Source organism: Schistocerca americana, chromosome 8 (assembly GCF_021461395.2).
Source record: "Schistocerca americana isolate TAMUIC-IGC-003095 chromosome 8, iqSchAmer2.1, whole genome shotgun sequence".
NCBI lineage: Eukaryota > Metazoa > Arthropoda > Insecta > Orthoptera > Acrididae > Schistocerca > Schistocerca americana.
This window is the reverse complement of record NC_060126.1, coordinates 506,126,691-506,150,725: the sequence shown is the minus strand read 5'-3', so window position 1 is coordinate 506,150,725 and position 24,035 is coordinate 506,126,691. Positions and strand designations below refer to the sequence as shown.

General features: G+C 42.4%; 1 protein-coding gene across 1 annotated transcript in view; it reads left to right on the top strand.

The window, feature by feature from the left end:
- LOC124544805 (midasin-like) overlaps positions 1-24,035 on the top strand; it is a 291,545-nt gene that overhangs the window by 168,012 nt on the left and 99,498 nt on the right. The window contains exons 23-26 of the mRNA XM_047123490.1: positions 2,461-2,631; positions 14,838-15,227; positions 21,167-21,307; positions 22,135-23,111. Coding sequence (XP_046979446.1) covers positions 2,461-2,631; positions 14,838-15,227; positions 21,167-21,307; positions 22,135-23,111 — 1,679 coding nt within the window. The remainder of the gene's footprint in view (positions 1-2,460; positions 2,632-14,837; positions 15,228-21,166; positions 21,308-22,134; positions 23,112-24,035) is intronic.

Here is a 24,035-nt window from a genome sequence, read left to right as displayed (position 1 = left end):
AGTCTCCAAGCTCTTTACACTGTGCACCCTCTGGTCCACCGGATTCAGGACTGTCTGTGCTTGCTCCACCTGGGGGGCGTCTCAGTGGCGTTCCTCTGGCTTCCGGGACACGCTGGTATCTGTGGAAATGAGGCGGCTGATATAGCGGCCAAGGCTGCAGTCTCTCTTCCTCGGGCAGCTATTCAGTCTCTTCCGTTTACCGATCTACGGAGCGGTTTGTGTCGCCAAGTTGCTCATTTATGGCATGCGCATTGGTCAACACTTCCCCATAATAAATTGCGGTAAGTGAAAGCCCTTCCTTGCGCATGGACCTCTTCCTCCCGAACGCGTCGTCGGGAGGAGGTAATTTTAGCTAGACTCCGGATAGGGCACTGTCTTTTTAGTCATCGACATCTTTTAAGCGGTGATCCTCCCCCACTCTGTCCCCACTGCTCTCAGCTGTGGACGGTCAGACACCTATTAATTGAATGCCCCTATTTTAATCTGTTACGCTCCCGTCTACAGCTATCGCCTGATCTATTGTCGATTTTAGCAGATGACACGCGCTCAGCTGACCGCGTTCTACAGTTTATTAGTGACAGTGAAATGACGTCAGTCATTTGAAGCTTTTTTGGGGGACAACCAACCCCTTTCTATAGTGGATTTTTAAGCATTCCTTCTGCCTTTAGTTTCTCAAATTTTATGACCTTGTTCCCATTGCTGCTGATTTTAAATTTCGTTTTTTTCCTGTTTTCTACGTCACGGGCTGGGCGCTAATGACCATAGAAGTTTTGCGCCCAAAAAAAAAAAAAAAAAAAAAAAAAAAGAAATCCTAAGCAAAGAAGCAGTAAGGTAGGTTGGGCTAGAATAAAATGACCGAGAGTTTCAGTGAGTAAGACGCACACTTGCAAGCCACTAGCCCGAAAACAAATGTACGTGAAATGTGTTCTATCACTGATACCATCCAGAATAGGGCATATTGCCTTACGAATCTTTTTGCATTAAATAAGTGTTCGTGTCGTATCCTGTATATCGATCATTCCTGTCGGGGCACCCTACATATGGGAATAACAGTGAGTAGAGCGACGGACATTCCTGGACAGCCACATGTGTTAGCACGCTGCTTCCGGAATTCGGGCAGGCGCACCGGCCCCGGATCAAATCCGCCTGGTGGATTAATGACAGGAACCAGTGTGCCGGTCATCCTGGCTTTTGTGTGTATGTGTTCACATGCAATTGGATGAATACTGGGCTAATATGCAGGTCCCACTTCAGTTACACAACTAGCAAACATTTGGAAACATTCACACTGGATAACACTCGGTCCAAGTAGATGGGGTACACAAATTCTGTCCACAGTGAAGGGGGGTGTCGTCAGGAAGTGAATCGGTCATTCTCTACCACTAACACTGGCCGATCCAGGCTAACGTGCTGACCCTGTGAGGCATGGGGGTAAGGACAGGAAAAAGAATGAGATGGGAGTAGGACTGTGATGTGGAGCAAGCACAGAGTCCCAGCTGCAAGTAATGCAGATAGCTGGCTTAATGCAGATAGCTGGCTGTGTGCGATTCATTATTAGGAGACTGGGGACTCCAGCTCATCTGCAAAATACTTCTAATGGCCGATACTAGAGTATGGTTCGAGTGCCTCGACCTACATCTCGTCAGACTAACAGGGACGCTGATTGTCTATAAAGGATGATGTAGTTAATGGCCACGGGCTTATTTGACTGTCAGGAAGGTATCAGATGTGATGAAAGATCTTAATTGATAGCAATTGGAAGAAAGAGACACTACATACAGCAAGAGACTGCTCGGGAATCTACAGGAATTACAAATGTGTGCTGCGGTGTTTTGTTTGACCTCCTCTGGTCACATGCTACAGTACTGTACAGGGCGGATTTCATTGTGTACCAGAACAGAAAACAGATCTTAAAAAAAAAAAAAAAGAAACATACTTTTTTTAGTAGGTAATTTAAACTTTGCCTTTCCCCTCATATGTTTTGTGCTGTGCCCTTTATTTTCATGTTGTTTAAGTATGTTATTCACTCTGTTAGATGGTGTATTTTCTTTAGCTGGCCACTGTGGCCGAGTGGTTCTAGGCGCTTCAGTCCGGGACCGCGCTGCCGCTACGGTTGCAGGTTCGAATCCTGCCTTGGGCGTGGATGTGTGTGATGTCCTTAGGTTAGTTAGGTTTAAGTAGTTCTAAGTTATACGCGACTGGTGGCCTCAGATGTTAAGTCCCATAGTTCTTAGAGCCATTTGAACCAATTTTGTATTTTCTTTTATGCATATTTGACAGTTTTAATGGAATTACATTCAGAATATTGTGTTATTTTGCAAACTTTCAAACAGAAAGCAAAATAGCTATCTAAAAAAAATACCTCTGAATCTCTTTCTTCATATCCAGTAATAGCCCAAAGTAGGTGTATATGAGAAAATCAGTAAATATGACCTACTGTTTTTCTTTCATTCTTTATAGAATCTCTTCACAATGGGTGATGTCCTTCCACACCTGGAATCACTGTTTATGAAATGTCGACGACGCAGCCGCCAACTTGCCGAGAGAAGTGAATATGGTATGCTGCTTGGTACACTTGCTTCAGTAATGAATGAACTTTTTGAGAGAGCAGATGAAGATAACAAGACGGAGGTATGTAATTATCTTTGTCCGGTGCTTATTGTAAGTAAAATTTCAGTTTATAGGTAGAACTAACCTTTTATTTGGAACAGAAAATACTGGTGACACAGATCCTTGTGAAAGTTTGCTATTTCTACAGCTCTTTGTGCTGACACCACTGTCTGTGGAACTGCTTCTTGTTTTGTGTATAACAGTTACCGTGAGTATTCCTTTTTCTGACGTTCTTTGAAATATCAGGTTGCAAAATGTTGATTGTTGCCATTATTGTTTTTTGTTTGCATTTTCATTTTATGTAATTTTTCCCTCCTTCGTATCATATGCAATGGAGAGGGATGAGGAAGAAGAAATAGATCAGTTGTTCGACATTTTCCCTTTCCATTTAATTTGTCAACAGACTTTACACTGTGTTACTTGGTTTTAAGATGTCTTATCTTAGATGTCTCATCTTAGAATATTACACTTAAATTAATTATTGTCATGCTGGCTAATTTTAAGAATAGTTACTGTATGGAATAATTGTTTGTATTTTTCTGCTACCAGTCACATTTATTTATTTTGTGTTTAATGTAACACATTGTAATATGTTCCGAGCATCTTTTACTCATCATCATGCATTTTGGGATGTCAAAATTGCTGTGGTATCAACCACAACAATGAGGCACAGTTCCACATCAGCAGAAGACAAGACTGGACGTTGAATTTCAGCGACCCCCTGCCCTCCCACTCTCCTCAAATTCCCTGGTGGCCACTCCAGAAGTGGAATGAGTGATGAAAACAGTTGTAGGTTAATTCAGACTAAGACATTTTATCATTAAGTAATATCTGTATGATGATGAGCAAGAAATGCATCTAAAAAGACATTATGTTCTGACCAGTGAAATGTGTAAAGATAATCGTGCATCTTGCAAATAATCTAAAAGTGATGAACACCTTTGAAACCTCTAGAAATATTGTCTCCAACTTTCCAGTTCTATAACTGTGTTCATCTTTTCAACAGTGTTTTGCTGTTGAAACTGCATGAAATTTGGATCATATTAAATATTCATCTTCAAGTATTCCAGAAATAGCTAGCTAAGTTTTGACTATTATTTAACAATTCAATTTTTGGTTTCCACAAAACTTGTTTCTTGCCATCCAGACATGATAATAAATGGTTATTTCATAATACTAAAAGCCATTGCTAACAAAATATTGTCAGGTTCATATTAAACCAAATTTTGAAGGTGTATCTTGACATTAGTGAAGCAAAACAATACAGTCTGACCACCATTGACCAGTGGATCAGGATACTTTTTATCCACTTTAGCTTTTTCTTAATTACTCATAAGCCAATCATTGAGTTTCACTTGTTTCAATTACGTAACCTTGTTCAAACAAGTGTGTATTTCACTTGAGTCACCATGTTGTGGTAAGACCTTTGATTCACTGTTCAGCTTCTTATTAAATGCAATATTAATTATATAAGTAATAACTAGAGAATAAAAGTCTTTTCATAATGATGTTTTAGTGTTGTGTCAACTCCAGATGCATTTTGTGTATGTGTTATTCTAATGGGTGAGACCCTGAGATTCTAATAAAATATTAACATTCTTAGTGCCATGCTTTTTCAAGGTTTGTAGGGGAAACTGCCATTACTTTTGACTAACTTGTAAAACCCAATAACACTTGCAGTGAAATCTGTGAAACAGGGTGAGGCACTGAGCAGCAGACAGTCATGGATCAGTTGTTTTACACAAATGGCCTCTGGAAATCAGCTGTTACAGTTTACAATTTAGTCAGAATAATGGCCATTTCTCTTCAAGTAAATATCAGATGTACAGCTTCGTGATCACTCTAATAAGTCGCTCCGTCCTGTTTATCCAACAAAATACATAACTTGTATACCTAAACACATTTCAGAAATGATTGTGCTTGTACTTCTTAGTGATAGAGGAAATGTGGCAGCTATAACCACAGTTCCAGAGGAAATATTGGAGTGATTGCATAACCAACAAGAAACGGTTTACAAAATCCAGTTTTGGGAGCCCCATGTGAACGTAGTGACTGAGCATCATGTCATAGTGTCGGGGAAAAACAGTGGTTGTATGTGCTTTCTCTGAACATTCCTGTCTACTGACTGCTCAGTGTTGCCTCCATTTGATGAGTACTCACATACACGTATTCTTCTGTCCTGTTCATTTTTTCCCATCATTTTCAATAACAGTTTTTTTAAAGTAAATGTGCTTTGATTTGTGTTAATACACAGTGTGCTCATAGTTGTAAACCTTTATTGAGTTTGAAAACTGAGGTCTGTGGTGAATAAAACTAATAAATATTCATCAGTTTCTTTGCCATATTGTGACTTGAGTAGAATCTTTAAAAAAGTTTGCCATTGATATTCTGAATTTGTTGTCATTAAACACTCTAAATCGCAGGGTCAAAACTTGCCCATATTACATAAATGTTGGCCATTAGATACGGGATACTATAGCTTTGTACAATGAAATTCACAACTCACTAAATACTGTGACGTGTCTTGCACCTGGAAATGACAGTGAATGTTCCTTTGGTGTTTAAGGCAAAGATGATGTGACTTACCAAACGAAAGCGCTGGCATGTCGACAGACACACAAACATACACACAAAATTCTAGCTTTCGCAATCAACGGTTGCCTCGTCAGGAAAGAGGGAAGGAGAGGGAAAGACGAAAGGATTTGGGTTTTAAGGGAGAGGGTAAGGAGTCATTCCAATCCCGGGAGCGGAAAGACTTACCTTAGGGGGGAAAAAAAGGACGGGTATACACTCGCGCGCGCGCGCGCGCGCACACACACACACATCCATCCACACATATACAGACACAAGCAGACATATTTAAAGACAAAGAGTTTGGGCAGAGATGTCAGTCGAGGCGGAAGTGAAGAGGCAAAGATGATGTTGAATGACAGGGAGGTATGAGTGGCGGCAACTTGAAATTAGCGGAGATTGAGGCCTGGTGGGTAACGGGAAGAGAGTATATATTGAAGAGCAAGTTCCCATCTCCGGAGTTCGGATAGGTTGGTGTTAGTGGGAAGTATCCAGATAACCCGGACGGTGTAACACTGTGCCAAGATGTGCTGGCCGTGCACCAAGGCATGTTTAGCCACAGGGTGATCCTCATTACCAACAAACACTGTCTGCCTGTGTCCATTCATGCGAATGGACAGTTTGTTGCTGGTCATTCCCACATAGAATGCATCACAGTGTAGGCAGGTCAGTTGGTAAATCACGTGGGTGCCTTCACATGGGGCTCTGCCTTTGATCGTGTACACCTTCCGGGTTACAGGACTGGAGTAGGTGGTGGTGGGAGGGTGCATGGGACAGGTTTTACACTGGGGGCGGTTACAATGATAGGAGCCAGAGGGTAGGGAAGGTGGTTTGGGGATTTCATAGGGATGAACTAACAGGTTACGAAGGTTAGGTGGACGGCGGAAAGACACTATTGGTGGAGTGGGGAGGATTTCATGAAGGATGGATCTCATTTCAGGGCAGGATTTGAGGAAGTCGTATCCCTGCTGGAGAGCCACATTCAGAGTCTGGTCCAGTCCCGGAAAGTATCCTGTCACAAGTGGGGCACTTTTGTGGTTCTTCTGTGGGGGATTCTGGGTTTGAGGGGACGAGGAAGTGGCTCTGGTTATTTGCTTTTGTACCAGGTCGGGAGGGTACTTGCGGGATGCGAAAGCTGTTTTCAGGTTGTTGGTGTAATGATTCAGGGATTCCGGACTGGAGCAGATTCGTTTGCCACGAAGACCTAGGCTGTAGGGAAGGGACCGTTTGATGTGGAATGGGTGGCAGCTGTCATAATGGAGGTACTGTTGCTTGTTGGTGGGTTTGATGTGGACGGACGTGTGAAGTTGGCCATTGGACAGGTGGAGGTCAACGTCAAGGAAAGTGGCATGGGATTTGGAGTAGGACCAGGTGAAACTGATGGAACCAAAGGAGTTGAGGTTGGAGAGGAAATTCTGGAGTTCTTCTTCACTGTGAGTCCAGATCATGAAGATGTTATCAATAAATCTGTACCAAACTTTGGGTTGGCAGACTTGGGTAACCAAGAAGGCTTCCTCTAAGCGACCCATGAATAGGTTGGCGTACGAGGGGGCCATCCTGGTGCCCATGGCTGTTCCCTTTAATTGTTGGTATGTCTGGCCCTCAAAAGTGAAGAAGTTGTGGGTCAGGATGAAGCTGGCTAAGGTGATGAGGAAAGAGGTTTTAGGTAGGGTGGCAGGTGATCGGCGTGAAAGGAAATGCTCCATCGCAGCGAGGCCCTGGACGTGCGGAATATTTGTGTATAAGGACGTGGCATCAATGGTTACAAGGATGGTTTCCGGGGGTAACAGATTGGGTAAGGATTCCAGGCGTTCAAGGAAGTGGTTGGTGTCCTTGATGAAGGATGGGAGACTGCATGTAATGGGTTGAAGGTGTTGATCTACGTAGGCAGAGATACGTTCTGTGGGGGCTTGGTAACCAGCTACAATGGGGCGGCCGGGATGATTGGGTTTGTGGATTTTAGGAAGAAGGTAGAAGGTAGGGGTGCGGGGTGTCGGTGGGGTCAGGAGGTTGATGGAGTCAGATGAAAGGTTTTGTAGGGGGCCTAAGGTTCTGAGGATTCCTTGAAGCTCCGCCTGGACATCGGGAATGGGGTTACCTTGGCAAACTTTGTATGTGGTGTTGTCTGAAAGCTGACGCAGTCCCTCAGCCACATACTCCCGACGATCAAGTACCACGGTCGTGGAACCCTTGTCCGCCGGAAGAATGACGATGGATCGGTCAGCCTTCAGATCACGGATAGCCTGGGCTTCAGCAGTGGTGATGTTGGGTGTAGGATTAAGGTTTTTTAAGAAGGATTGAGATGCAAGGCTGGAAGTCAGAAATTCCTGGAAGGTTTGGAGAGGGTGATTTTGAGGAAGAGGAGGTGGGTCCCGCTGTGACGGAGGACGGAACTGTTCCAGGCAGGGTTCAATTTGGATGGTGTCTTGAGGAGTCGGATCATTAGGAGTAGGATTAGGATCATTTTTCTTCGTGGCAAAGTGATACTTCCAGCAGAGAGTACGAGTGTAGGACAGTAAATCTTTGACGAGGGCTGTTTGGTTGAATCTGGGAGTGGGGCTGAAGGTGAGGCCGTTGGATAGGACAGAGGTTTCGGATTGGGAGAGAGGTTTGGAGGAAAGGTTCACTACTGAATTAGGGTGTTGTGGTTCCAGATTGTGTTGATCGGAATTTTGAGGCTTTGGAGGGAGTGGAGCTGGAAGTGGGAGATTGAGTAGATGGGAGAGACTGGGTTTGTGTACAATGAGAGGAGGTTGAGGTTTGCTGGAAAGGTTGTGAAGGGTGAGTGAGTTGCCTTTCCGGAGGTGGGAAACCAGGAGATTGGATAGTCTTTTGAGGTGGAGGGTGGCATGCTGTTCTAATTTACGGTTGGCCTGTAGGAGGATGCTCTGAACAGCCAGTGTGGATGTGGGAGAGGAAAGATTAAGGACTTTTATTAAGGATAGGAGTTGACGGGTGTGTTCATTGGCTGAGTTGATGTGTAGGTGAAGGATTAGGTGGGTGAGGGCAATGGATTGTTCAGTTTGGAACTGGTATAGGGACTGATGGAAGGAAGGGTTGCAGCCAGAGATGGGAACTTTGAGTGTGAGGCCTTTGGGGGTAATGCCAAATGTCAGACAAGCCTGAGAAAATAAAATATGCGAGCGTAATCTGGCTAGGGCGAAGGCATGTTTGCGGAGGGAATGTAAATAAAACTTAATGGGGTCATTGTGGGGCTGTTGTGAGGGTGACATGGTATTAGAAGGTGGAAAGTGTAACATGAGGTGAAATGAAAATGAAAATAAAGATATATGGGGAGAGATAAAGGTGAACCGGAAAGAAACTGGAGATCTGGAATGAGAAAAGGCGAAAAGGTGTTGGTTACAGCTGGGCTATGTTGGACTTGGGTTGGTAGACAACGATGTGCATAAAGGTTAGGTGGTTGTGTTGCCGCCAAAACACGTTAAAGGACGGAGAAATTCGGGAAAATTTCGAAAAAACTGCGTGTGTATATTAAAAGGAGTGGTATTGTGGTGGCAGATTATGAAAATGAGGCTAGCAATTGTCTGACGAAGAAATAATGGCGTTAAAACCCGTGGGAAGCGGCTAAAAATGATCAGTGATGTGGGAAAAACGGAAATGGAAATAAAGCGGAAGTTATTAGAACTGGCCGAAATGGTTGTTTAAAAGGTGAAAGGAGCTGTTTGTGAACTAGAAACGGTGGATATTATAGCGGCGGTAGTGCTGAAAGCGGCAAAAAAAATATTTTTTTGGTTATGGTTTGGAAGTGGGTTACGTATTATTGAGTATATATATAGGCGGGATAAAATAGTATAGCAGATTACGGTAAAAAGGAGAAGGTGAATACAAAGTGAAACTACTGGCAAAAACAGAAAGAGGAAAATAAGACGACAGAAAAGATTTCGAAATGCAACAGTGACAATAAGAAACGTAATTGTTGGATTCAAATTAATGATATCAATATAATGGAAGGAAACATTCCACGTGGGAAAAATTATATATAAAAACAAAGATGAGGTGACTTACCGAACAAAAGCGCTGGCAGGTCGATAGACACACAAACAAACACAAACATACACACAAAATTCAAGCTTTCGCAACAAACTGTTGCCTCATCAGGAAAGAGGGAAGGAGAGGGGAAGACGAAAGGAAGTGGGTTTTAAGGGAGAGGGTAAGGAGTCATTCCAATCCCGGGAGCGGAAAGACTTACCTTAGGGGGAAAAAAGGACAGGTATACACTCGCACACACGCACATATCCATCCACACATACAGACACAAGCAGACATATTTAAAGACAAAGAGTTTGGGCAGAGATGTCAGTCGAGGCAGAAGTGTAGAGGCAAAGAAGTTGTTGAAAGACAGGTGAGGTATGAGTGGCGGCAACTTGAAATTAGCGGAGATTGAGGCCTGGCGGATGACGAGAAGAGAGGATATACTGAAGGGCAAGTTCCCATCTCCGGAGTTCGGATAGGTTGGTGTTGTTGGGAAGTATCCAGATAACCCGGACGGTGTAACACTGTGCCAAGATGTGCTGGCCGTGCACCAAGGCATGTTTAGCCACAGGGTGATCCTCATTACCAACAAACACTGTCTGCCTGTGTCCATTCATGCGAATGGACAGTTTGTTGCTGGTCATTCCCACATAGAATGCATCACAGTGTAGGCAGGTCAGTTGGTAAATCACGTGGGTGCTTTCACACGTGGCTCTGCCTCTGATCGTGTACACCTTCCGGGTCACAGGACTGGAGTAGGTGGTGGTGGGAGGGTGCATGGGACAGGTTTTGCATCGGGGGCGGTTACAAGGATAGGAGCCAGAGGGTAGGGAAGGTGGTTTGGGGATTTCATAGGGATGAACTAACAGGTTACGAAGGTTAGGTGGACGGCGGAAAGACACTCTTCGCGGAGTGGGGAGGATTTCATGAAGGATGGATCTCATTTCAGGGCAGGATTTGAGGAAGTCGTATCCCTGCTGGAGAGCCACATTCAGAGTCTGGTCCAGTCCCGGAAAGTATCCTGTCACAAGTGGGGCACTTTTGTGGTTCTTCTGTGGGGGATTCTGGGTTTGAGGGGACGAGGAAGTGGCTCTGGTTATTTGCTTCTGTACCAGGTCGGGAGGGTAGTTGCGGGATGCGAAAGCTGTTTTCAGGTTGTTGGTGTAATGATTCAGGGATTCCGGACTGGAGCAGATTCGTTTGCCACGAAGACCTAGGCTGTAGGGAAGGGACCGTTTGATGTGGAATGGGTGGCAGCTGTCATAATGGAGGTACTGTTGCTTGTTGGTGGGTTTGATGTGGACGGACGTGTGAAGTTGGCCATTGGACAGGTGGAGGTCAACGTCAAGGAAAGTGGCATGGGATTTGGAGTAGGACCAGGTGAAACTGATGGAACCACGTTTTCCACAGTAAATGTGCAGTACAACCAGAGCAGACATTAACCCACTAACGACACGGCGGCCAGTCGACTGTTAAGTTTGCTTTGATATGTCGCTTCTGTGGATTTTGAGAAAGCTTTCGATAATGTGGATAGAGAATTTCTATGGAATACCATGACTGAACGAGGTTCTCATTTTGGAAAAGATGGCACTGTCATTGGGGGTTGAGTATTTCATTATGTTTTTATTTTTTTATATTTTGTATGACATGGTGCCCAGGTGATTGCATTGTATAAAATATAAAAAAAATAATAGAACACTAATCATTGACTGATAAATGAAACTGAAAATACCTCTCTCCAGTGCCCTGTTGGTTTTCATTGTGAGTGATAGAATCAAATTAACAGTGGTGAAATTGTAGATGCTAGGCATTACTCCATATGTAGAGATTTATGTATGCTGTATATTTCAGTACGTAGTGTTTGCTCTATGGATTTGGTGCACCAAACAGGAACTAACTAAAAGTGCAACTGCAGTGGACTATCTATGTAACATTGTCTTCCTCCTTTCTATGTTATTACCCATGTTCAGTTTTCGAGTTAGCATTTATTAGGATATCAGTCTCTCAAAATAACTCTGCCAAAACACCCCTCAAGTAGGCTGCTGAATCCTTGACAGCATCAGCAGTACCACCTTCGACAACTTTTATTTATCTATCTATTCACTGCCCGTATAACAGTCAGCTTTCAGACATTGTCATAGTTTTAGATTATGTGATGAGATAAGGTTCTACAAAATTTTCTTCTTTTATCAGCAAGAGACAAAGGCTTCCATTTATATAAAAATAGTTTTAAAATACATCCTTTCGAAAAAAGTGACTCAGAAATTATCAGTTTTCCATTACAAAAACAAGCTTGTGGCTCTTCACACTAATGGTTTTACCAGGATACATTACAACTCAATTTTTTTAATACAGTATGAATATTAATAAGTGTTTCAGTTCATTCTTTAAGGTATTTAGCTGTCTTAATATCAGAGTGTAGTGTATTGTAAAAAACTTTGTCCCTGTTGTATGTGGTCAGTTGTCTGCAGTCTTTTTATTACTTGTAATTCTGTGAAAATTTTCCCTTCCCCATGTGTTAGTTAACAGGAATTATTGCCTTTGAATAGACATAGAGTAGATGATAACTATTCTATATTTTATGAAAAATTGCTACAAGGATCTCTCTTGTTTACCGTAGTAGCAACTCGTACTGCCTTCTTTTTCATCTGAAAAGCCTGTCTGTATATGCTGCTGGTTCTCCACCCTGGATTTCAACACCATACTGCCAATATGGATTTATCAGTCTGAATTATATTTGCATTTAGATATTGGTTCAGGAAGGCTGAGACTCATTTTAGTAAATACGTACTTTTACTGACTTTCTTGCAGATATGATTTATATGCTGTTTCCATGATAACAATAGTAATTACTGGATGGAATAATACGTAAAACAAGCAAAAGGCGTCCACTCGCCAGTCGTGAACTAATGTGTGGTGCATAGAAACGTGCAATGGAAAACAGTATTACACTAATTTTCTGGCTCTTGTTCTTTCTCTAGTACACACACACACACACACACACACTCACTCTCCCCTGGCTGTTGAGACACTGGCTATTGATTATCAATTATTGGGAGCTATTGTATACGTGTAGATGGGTGTGGGGAGGGAGTAGGGAAGGATGCACGAGGCAAGAAGGGGGTGGGTGGGTGGGCAGTTTGAGGCAGTCGCTGCACATTGAGATGAAAGGAGGTCAGAGGGCAGAGTATATAAGAGATACGAGAGAGAGAGGGTGTGAAAGGAGGTGAAGGTGGATATGGAGACAGAGAGGGAAGAGGAGCAAGAGGGGAGTGGAAAAAGGGGGGGGGGGGGGGGAAGAATGGTGGTGATAGAAGGCAGTACATGATCTGGACAGAGAAAGAGTGGTGCGGACAGGAGAGAGAATGGAAAAGGTAAGGTGAGGCATGGGAAACAGATTAGCAGAGGCTTAGGCCAGAGAGATTGTGAGAGTGCAGGACGTGCTGGAGAGACAGTTCCCACCCTAGTAGTTCAGAGAAACTAGTGCTGGGTGGAAGTGTCCAAATGATGCATGTAGTGAAGCAGCTGTAGAAGCCATTTGCCTTCTGGTGCGCAGGATGGCGTATAAAGAATTTCAGGAGTGTACAGTGTGCAGCTCATTGTTGGCAGCCTGATTGCAAATTGAGAAGACAGAATTCAGTGCTGTTATTAAACATTTGAAGGGTTGGAATGCCACACAAATCAAAACAGAATTGCATGGAGTTCACATGAACACTGCACCGTCATTGGAGACCATTTACTTTTGTATTAATGAATTTAAGCGCAGCCTGACAAGTGCCGAAGACAAAGTACGCTCCGGCTGTTCAGTTGTGATCACCGCAAAGGAAACTATTGACAAAACTAATGATATCGTAATGCGAGACTGCCAAATAAAAATCTGTGTAATTACTGAGACTACAGGCATCTCAACTAAGTACTACAGGCATCTCAACTAAGTGAGTGCGTAATATCCTGCATGGAGAATTGGCTATGAAGATGCTGTGTGTGAGGTGGAGACCACGATTGCTCACAGTCAACCAGAAGCACATCTGGCACAACATTTCGACACAATTTCTGGTGATGTTTAACCACAATCCGCAAGGATTTTAGTGCCAATTTGTGACTGTTGATGAAACCTGGATCCACACCAAAGTCAAAATGGCAGGCAAAACAATGGACAAAGATTAATGAAAGTGCACAGAAGAAGGCAAAGACCATTTTATCAGCTGGTAAGACGATGGCCGCTGTTTTTGAGGATTGAAGGAATAATCGTCATAGTTACTTGGAAAAGGGCAGAACCATAATTGGACTGGACTTTGCTTCATTGTTGGATTTTTTTAAACTTGTGTTAGCTGAAAAATATACCAAGGTTGGCATGCAGAAAAGTGCTCTTACTCCAGGATATTGGACCATCCCACACATCAGCGATAACAGTGGTAAAAGTGCATTAATTGGGCTCCAAATTGGTTCCTCATCCACCCTATTCACCAGACTTAGCATCAAATGACTTCTTCCATTCCCTAACTTGAAACTCTGGCTTGCTGAGAAGAAATTGTCTTCAAATGAGGAAGTGATAGTTGCAGTCAACAAGTATTTGGCAAGGTTTGACAGAATCTGTTTTTCTGATGGGATGATAAAGTTGGAGGGTCACTAGATCAAGTGTAATCCCTCAAAGGAGACTTACATCAAGAAGTAAAGAGAACTGTTTATGAAAGAAATATTTTTTTTATTCTTTTACCAGACTTGTCAAATCACCTTGGCTACTTTCACACATGGCCCTGCGTTTTATTGGATAGGAAATGCCTGTAATTTGACTGCAATAGGAGGTGGTGGGTCGGTATATGGTACAGGTTTTTCACCTGGGTCAGCCAACAGGAAGTGGTCCATGAGGTGCAGAATGAAGCAGGGATGGACAAGACTATCAAGAATATTCTGTAGCAGTCACTGTGATTTGTGACCGCTGTGCTGGAGCGTTCATCTGCAGAAAGGATGATAATTTCTGGATTGGTTTCCAGGTTAAGGATAGCTGGGAGTTCCATAGCAGTCCTTTTGTAAGTTAGCTTAATACACTGTTAGTAGGAGGGAAATAGGCTTCTCCCCTCATCCTGTATTCTTCGAATTTATGCCATAAAATGGTATGATCCACAGTATCACGAGCTTTAACTGTATCCAGAAAGGTGACTGTTCCCTTGACTCCTTCACCCAATGGAAGATTTTTTTTTTTTTTTTTTTTTTAAATTCTGAGTTGTCTTTTTGTGCTATATGGCTATAAAATTTTGGACTACTGTTTTGTCCAATGATGTAATAGCACTAACCACTAACAGTATTAAGAAAGGATAGATTGCTATGCTCCATAAAGATGACATGTTATTTATTTATTATTTTCCAACGTGGAATTTCCAGTATTTAAAACACATTATTCCATCAGGAAGTACACTTCTTCTGAACATTTGTGCACCCGACACAGTCTCATTTCCAGATATTTTCTGCAATATCTGTCATTCACTTGTAAGTTATTTATGTTAAACATGGATAAAAAATAAGATAATTTCCATCCTGTGGAACAAATAGTACCAATTTTGTGTGCTAGAACCAGCTTCTCTTTTATTCCATTTATTTATATGTAATTGCCTGATATTTTAATGAAATTAGATATTATTTTCTTTGATCTGAATTTGTTTCAGGTGAATAGATCATTGCCCAAAGAGAAACAAAAGTCAGAAGCTAAGCACTTATTGCACAGGAGACGAAAGACACTGACTGACATCTTTCACAGTTTGCAGTTAATGGGACTGTCATATCGCACTGGACGCCGTCTCTGTGAAGATCAGACAATGAGCTGCTTCGTTCTCTTGCCAGTTGATCCAGTGATTGCAGTCACTAGCCCCGATGCAGAGCTTCTTTCTGCTCATGCTGCTGATTCACTTATAAAGCAGTCTTGGTTGGGTTGTGAAAACCTCTCCTGCTGTGCTGAAATACATTATGAGCAGCTTGTTGGTTTTCTGAAATCACCAGCTCAGGATCTTGGTCCAGCAAACATTGAGAGACTGCAAGGCTTTGCGTTTCATCTTCTGGTAATGTGTTAATTTAATTTATTCTTTAAATTGTAAGACTTCTACAGGCCTTTGTCTGTGCAAAATCGAAAGTGGAAGAAAAGCTCTAATATTAATTATTTCTCATTCTCTTTGTGTAGTTGTAATTTGTTATATATAAACAAAACAAACAAAAAACATAGTATCCTATGACTATAATGAGTAACTGTTATCAGCCAAGTCATACAAATACCTGGGTGTAATACTTCGTAAGGATAGGAAATGGAATTATCACATAGGCTCAGATGGGGATAAAGTAGGTGGTAGACTTCTGTCTATTGGTAGGACACTGGGGAAGTGCAATCAGTCTACAAAGGAGATTGCTTACAAATCACTCATGTGACTGGTTCTAGAATATTGCACAAGTATGTGGGATCCATACCAGATAGGATAACAGGTGATATTGAAGTATGCAGAAGGGCAGCACGAATATTCACAGGTTTGTTTGACCAGTGGGAGCTTGAAATAACTGAGCTGGAAGACTCTGGAAGATGGTCGAAAACTTTCCCAAGAAAATCTACTGACAAGGTTTCGAGAACCAGCTTTAAATGATGATTCTTGAAATATACTTCAATTCCCTAAGTGTCGCTCACATAGGAATTGTGAGGACAAGATTAGAATTATTACTGCATGCACAGAGGCATTCGAACAATCATTCTTCCCATGCTCCATACCTGAATGGAATGGATAGAAACTGTAATAACTGGCACAATGGGATGTACCCTCTGCCATGCAACTCGTGGTGGTTTGCAGGGTACAGATATGGATGTAGAATAAGCTGACAAGGAATAATTGAATTGTAAAGCATTGCCAAAATAGGAATTTCTGTGTTTTCACTACCTAGTGTGTAACTTTTCTTTTGAAAAAATAGCTTCCAAGTGTAAATACGGAAAGCTGAGTTTCACACAGTCATTTTGTGTCCACTCCGACTGAGAAGCTGCACTCAATGGAAGTGGTCATATTTGAGCATGAGGTATGCGATTGAAGGGAACAGTTTTGCTGTATAAGCTGTAAACTTATTTGAAATACACAATTACATCACATAATTTGCCAATTTCGAAACTAGGTGATTTTCAAGTATGCGTGAGCATATAGTCCTCCTATATTTTTTGAGCCTCTTACTGTCTGTCATTCAGTAATATTTGTTCAGACCATTTTGCAGGGTTATACACTCATGTACACCTGTGAATTATGAAGGTGTCAAAATTGACAGATCATGTGCAGTAGCTGTTTATTTCAAATGAAGTAATGGTCTGTGCAGGAAAATGGCTTCTTTCATTGTATTCATTATAGCCACATACATTAGTCATGGTGTCCCATTCGAGAATTAATAATGTGATAAAACTTCATATTTGTAATAACATAACAGCTTCTGGTGTAACTATTTCTTCCAATGAGGTATTTGATATTAATACAGAGTCATTCAAATGTCCTCTGTAACTGTGTGCACACAGTCACCCCATTGAAAGTTTCATTAAGCGTTCTGGTTCTCACATCAGTGACAATGACTATGCACCTGCATAGTGCCAGGTTGACTCACAGCACTGCTGCTGCTGCAGCACTTCAGCAGGTGGACTAGGTTGGAGTGGGGATTGTGTCTGATGGGGTGAGTAGAGGGAGAGGGGAGCGGGAGGAATGGAGAGAGGTTGAGGTTGGGTGGTTCATCAGGAGGCAGCCAATTTGCTGGATTGGAATGCAGGAGGTTGGGGTGCAGGTGTACATGCTAGACGTGTGATGTACATATGTCTGGGGGGGAGGGGGGGGGGGCGTCGTAAACTGGGAGTGGGTGACAGGATGGAGGAAAAGAAAGCTGTCGAGTGGAGAGTTTGGGGACAGTGAGCAACTTGAGATCGAGGCCAGGTCAGTTAATGGGAGCAGAGGACGTGTTGCTAGGATAACTCTTGTCTGCGTAGTTCAGTGAAGATGGTTGTGTAGGGGAGAATCCAGATGGCTCGTGTTGTGAAGCAGGCATTGAAATTGAGCATGTTATGCTCAGTTGCATGTGTACCACCGGGTGCTTAACTTCGTTCTTTGCAATGCTTTGGTGGTGGCCATTCGTCCTGGTGGACAGGTGCTCGATAGGCATACTGACATAAAAAACTATGCAAGGTTTGTAGCAGAGTTGGTATGTAACATGGCCCCTGATGGAGTTGGATAAGCCTGTGACAGGATTGGAGTAGGAAGTGCTTGGTGAATGGATTGGGCTGGTCTTACACCTCTGTCTTCCATAGTGATATGATTCCTGTGGTAAGGGGTTGGGATTGAGAGCAGCATAGGGATGGACTAAGATGATGTTGAGGTTGATTGGAGGATGGAACAGCACTCAGGGAAGGCTAAGAAGGATGTTGGGTAGGATTTCCCTCGTTTCAGGACATGAAGAGAGATAATCAAAGCCCTGATAACAAGGGAGGTGCTCCTATGTTGCTGATTTTTTAGATTGGTGGGAGGTTTGGGAGTGTTTGGGGATATTTCTTGGGAAACGTGTTGCAGACTAGGTCAGGGGAGGTGGGTGTAATGCTTGTCTGTGAAAGCCTTTGTGTGACCTTCAGGATACGGGGTGAGGGAGTTCTCACCACTGCAGATGTGTTACCCATAGGTGGTCAGGCTTATGGGAGAGATTTTTTGGTGTGGAAGGGATGACAGCTGTCGAAATGAAGGTACTGTTGGTGGTCGGTGGGTTCAGCGTGGACAGAGGTGTTGATTGAGCCATCAGAGAGGAGGTGGTCAACGTCTGTGGAGGTGGCATGCTGGATTAAGGAAGACCGTGAGAAATGGATGGGAGGCGAGGAGTTGAGATCGTGAAGGAATGAGATGGGCTGTCTCAGCCTGAGATCTTGAAGATATCATCAATAAACCTGAACCAGACTAGGGGTTGGGAGTTTTGGTCTCCTCTGGAAGGGCTGTAAGTAGGTTATCATAGGAGGGTGGCATGCGGGTGATCATAGCTGTGCCGCAGATGTGTTTCTGTACCTTCCCTTCAAAGGAGAAGTAGTTGTGTGTTGGAGTATAGTTGGTAAGCTGTATAGGGAATGAGGTAGTGGATTTAGAGACTAAAGGACAATGGGAAAGGTAGTGTTTGATAGTGGCAAGGCTGTGGGCATGAGAGATGCTGATGTATAGGAAGGTGGCATCAATCTCACAAATCTGGTGCTGCAGATACGCCTCTCCGTGACACAGGCATCACAGAAACACATCTCCAAAACTGAAACCTTTGCATTCTTTCACGAATAAGAGCATCCCAGACACCATCTGCAAAAATTATCCAACCTTTTGACCTCCTGCTCCTGTCTCGGGGCACAACTGTCGATCAATACCTATCCTACGGAAAGCAAACCCCCTTGTCAGCCCCTCATAGCACACAGACCCTGCCTAGCTAACCTCTTCAATTTGTCACATACTCCAAAACTCTCTCCCAACTCTTCACAAAATCCAGAACCTAAGCAAACCCAAAACATTACTTTTAGCTGTTCACTAAAAAAACTCAGTCATAAAAAGTTTCAGTCCTGTCCAAAAGCACCACTTTTAGTTCCACACCAAAGTTTGTGTTTAACCACACCGGACTTGTCAAGATCTATTCTTTTTCTCCAGAGTCCTACAATGGAAACACTTCTAAGCCACCAATACCTCCAAAACCCCCCCCCCCCCCCCCCCCCCCCCCCACAAGGCCACCTTCCAGTAATTCCTTACCTTCAAGTTGACCTCACTCTCCTTTCCCAGCTCCTTTCCTAAGAACACTGACCTTTCATCAGAAAAGAAAGGACAGCCATATACAACCGACCTAATCATCTTCCCTGCAGACAAAGGCTCCACAATGTCGTGATGAGTCACAGTGACTACTTGGCAGAAGGACTGCGCAAACCATTTAACTTCTCCACCTACAAAATCTGTCACAGTTATCCCATCCAAGGAACCCTACCTAACCTCCAAATACTACTGAAATCCATAGGCCCTTCCCAGAACCTATTATCCTAGCCCATCTCCCTTCTCACCTCAACGACACCTCACACACCTGCTGTCTACGTGCTCCCTAGAATACACAGACCTAACCATCCTTGACACCCCTTAGTGACTATTTTGCTCCCACTGAAAGAATATTGGCCCTCATTGACAAACACCTCCAACCAATTGCCAGAAACATAGCATCCTGCATCAAAGATACTAACCAGTTCCTTACATGCACTCTCCCCTATCCCCACCCCTTCACCTCCTCTATCCCTGATCATCACTCACTCTTGAAGCCACCTTCCTATACATCAACATCCTTCATGCCCCTGACCTAGCCACTATCAGATGCTATTTCTCCCTAAGTTCTTCAGATTCCAAACCCACTACCTCATTCCTTATACAATTTACTAACTGTTTCCTGATGCACAGTTACATTTCCTTTGAAGGGTAGGCATACAAACAAAAACAGTCACTACATCCCAGACTTAGTCCACAAACAGATTTTCCATGCCATGTCCTCACAAACCCCCCAATTCTTCCACCATCCCCAGGAATCAGCTACAAAGTAGTGTGCACTCATCACCCAATATCACCCTCGTCTGGAACAGCTGAATCCTGTTGTTTTTCAGGGCTTTCATTCTCTATCACACACACACACACACACACACACACACACACACACACACACACACACCAGATTTTGAGACGGTGGGAGAAACTGACAGACTACAGGTCACTTACGACTTATTCATTTGCTTAAGGAAAGAACTAATCTCTATGATAAACTTAATGCATTCATTTGATAGTTAACTTCGTGGATGACCTTTTAGTCATGTTGCTCATCCCATGGGAACAGTAGTCGTGTTGACCATCCCATGTGAACAGTCATTTGTTTCAGAATAAAAGCTAGCCTTTGTTGTAATTGAGTAGGCTAACTCCATTCCAAAGTTCATACAAAGCTGTCCAGCTGCTTCAGTGTGAAGGAGTAACAAACATACAAACTTGATGAAGAAGGAAAATCAACAATTTCTAGTTCAGTGCAGCACAAATTTTATAGGAGACGAGGTACTGGCAGAAGTAAAGCTGTGAGGACAGGGTGCGAGTCGTGCTTGGGTAGCTCAGATGGTAGAGCACTTGCCCGCGATAGGCAAAGGTCCCGAGTTAGAGTCCCGGTCTGGCACACAGTTTTAATCTGTCAGGAAGTTTCAAATTTTATAATATTTGTATGTGCAACGATGTCATCTGCCCTCGTGTGTGCCTGTTACCACTGGATACACTCACATATCATAATCAAATCCAGCTCACTAAAATCTTACCATGTGCTACTTGTAAAGGCATGGCATCTCTCTGCTTTACAACATTTAAATAACGCCATCATTGTGAATCTTCAAGCATCTCAGGAGCTATAAGATACATGTGATGCCCAACAGCTAAAACACAGTAGGCTTGTTTGGACTAAACACTTTGAGGAGTGTGTAAGCATTGTATTCATTATGTTAAATCGTATTATGTAGGACATATTAAACAATACAAGCATTTTCACAAATACCATACAGTTCAAAAAGGAAAGAGTAAATAGCTTTTTCTAAGAGTAAGTACTGTTCCACATTTTGTGTTATATTATTCATATCATTAAATATCTTGTAATACAAACTTTTAAAAGTAGCCTGTTTGTTAGTTCAGAGAGTAAGCAAGTTCCATTCCAGATTTCTTCCAAATCTATCCAGCCATGATTTCAGCATGAAGGAGTAATATACATTCTCTCTCTCTCTCTCTCTCTCTCTCTCTCTCTCTCTGTGTGTGTGTGTGTGTGTGTGTGTGTGTGTGGTGTGTGTGTGTGTGTGTGTGTGTGTTTTTCATGCTGTTCATGCACCATCCATATCTGGATCAGAGAAAATAGCTACATAGCTCTAGGTTATATTATACTCTCATCATTCCAACTAATTTTCATTGTTTTATATATAATTTTGTGACAGGCACTGGCAAGAGAACAAAAATCGATGATAAGCAGTTCAGTAAAACAACTGCATGGGTTGCGGAGAATTGTGATGGAACTCTCAACCCATTGCCAAGACACTTGTGATGGGGCTAAACCATCAGAAATTGTTCAAGCAAAGGTAAGTAGATTTATAGACTTGACAAGTAGTCTTATTATCATAGGGCCCCCGCTCTCTTTCTGAAGAAAATAAATCGCTTTGCCATGGTAATATTAACTTTGCCCTAAAGTTTATGGTAAAGTTGCAAGTAACGATACTGCAATGCTGTTCATTGCTTGGGGCTTTATGATGTGAATGTTGACCATGTTGTCTTGGAGCAATCTCACATTAGATTTTCTGTTAGTTTTGCATTATTCTGTAAAAGGTTTTTAATCGTTGTTACATTATCAAAGTATATTGTCAGACGGGTAGGTGCTGACAGCCCTCAATCACAATTAATAAAATAATCCAGGCTATTACACTGCGAACGAATGAATTTCACATTAAAACCCAACATTTTGTCCCCATCTGCGGAGAAGACATTCTCAAGGGGGATCATAGCTTCTTTGAGTGTCAGATTCACATCCTGGCTCACTACTGACTGCAACAAAATTCTGTTTGTGTGTTCTCTTGCAGTGGCCTGATGTCATTTGTGTAGTTGGCTGTTGTCAGTTGCTGTCGTCAGCTGTTGCTATTGCCCCATGGTGGAAAACTCGTACACGTATTCAAAGCATCATGCCACTGTGCGAGAGAATACGTAAATAGAATTTTGGATGCTCAAAGAAGCTACAACCTGCTTTGAAAATGTCCTCCGCAGGTGTGAACAAAACCTCAGGTTACAATGTGAAATCCATTTGACCACAACATAATAGCCCAGCGTTCTTTATTAATTATGACAGATCCAGCTGTGAAAGTTTACACTTTACAGCCCTTAGATCTCTGCTAAATGCATGACTTATTTGTTCCAGTCTCGTGTGGTGGATTTGCTGGCAACTGTGCAGATGTGCATGGAGCAGTTTCGCGTCGCTCTCAAGTCTTGCCCCTCTACATCGTCGCCTCAGGTGCCCCAAGTGTGGTTATCTACAAAGAATCACATGCCTGCTTTGGTGTCAGCATCATATGGTGATGCTGAATGGCGAGATAGTGATGCTCTCATTTGTGACATTGTTTTAACGACTGGGAATCTGAAAGCCTCTCTTGATATCCCTGTTATAAAGCTGAAATCAGTTGTGGAAGCATACAGTGGTTTACAGACAATTATGCAAAAACTCAAGAAATTGCAGTTGAAATTTGAAGAAGACGATACAAACCTTTCACAGAATCCGTTGGCAGAATGCGTTAGGTGGCTATCCACACATGTACATCAGGAATTGGAAAGTTTCCACAAGTCTAGTTTATTTGCAACAGTAAATTCACCATCATACAAAAGTGGTTCACAAGTGTTAGGAAGTGAATCAAAAACAGATGATTTCATGTTTGATGTGTTAAGTCAAGTTCCAAAAGTTCATCTGTCACCTGATCTTCTGCGAGACCCTACTTTTAGGCCCAAAATGAAAGAAACCCTTGTGAAAATTATGCTGGTTGTTCAGAAACTATATAAAAGGAATGACAAAATATCAGTAGGTGCAGGAAACGATGATGTCTGCAATGTGATGGCGGGGGGAACTGACATGGAAGAAACACAGGGTATTGATAAGGAAAACAACATGACGAAGAATGCTGTGAATGTCATAAGTTCCACTCCATCTGTGGATACTTTTGAACATGAAAGCCATCATGAGCTTCAAAAGGATCACTTTAAGGAGAAGATACTTGGTGGATTAAAAACTGACATTAGTTATTTGAATCTGAGTGCTATCTTTGACACTGTTTCAGATATTAAAAACATGTTAATTAGTGTATTAGAAGTAGGAAAAGAAACAGAAACATCTGTGTATTACAAAAGGTAAGAATGTAAAATAATAACCAGTATTAACGATAGGGTAGAATAATTAGAGTAATGGAATACACCTATATTACTATTGTTAATCCTGGATATGTTCATAAAGTAGACATTATGTAGCGTACCCTAATTGAAACTGTTTCAGAAAAAAAGTACTAATGATATTATTTCTTTCTATCACATGCACTATTTCATGAAGATGTAAAATTATGTGAAGTATCTTGGCACTTACACGTTTGCAACTGAATGGCACAATGGATTACGTGTACCATGAATAGTTGTCAGTGTGATTCTATTACTAAAACAGTTTTGTACGACCTTTTTGTCAGTAAACATAACATATTACGAGGGCATGCTGGAAACTAATGCCTCAGAATTTTTTATTCTGTTATCAATATCGGTTGAGGCATTACATGTCACGCACATTACTCGGTCGACTTTCCCACTTTGCTGATGCAAGTTATGACACTCTGATGGTAGAAGGCTCCAAATTGTAGCATGTAAGAATGGCTGTGTGTAATGTAACTATATCAAAGGGTGCTGTAATTGAGTTGTGAACTGCAGAAAATATGCCTCCAATTGAAATCCACAGAGAAATTAAAGCTGTGTACAATGAATGTAGTTTTGACATCAGTAATGTGAGACGTTGGGTTGTTTGTGCTTGTAATGGAGAAACCTCTGTGTGTGTGTGTGTGTGTGTGTGTGTGTGTGTGTGTGTGTGACAGAACTCAGAGCAGATGACTGCACAGAGCAACTGATGAGACCTATCGGAATTGGGTTGATGAACTCACCAGAGAACTCGCCAAAAACTTTGCTGTCTGCTAAGTTTGGAGTATCATGAGAGCATGTACAGGCTGTCATTGCAGAACTGCTGTAAAGAGAACTCAGTGCATGAATGCTTGTTCCTGACATGAAACAGAGGAGTCT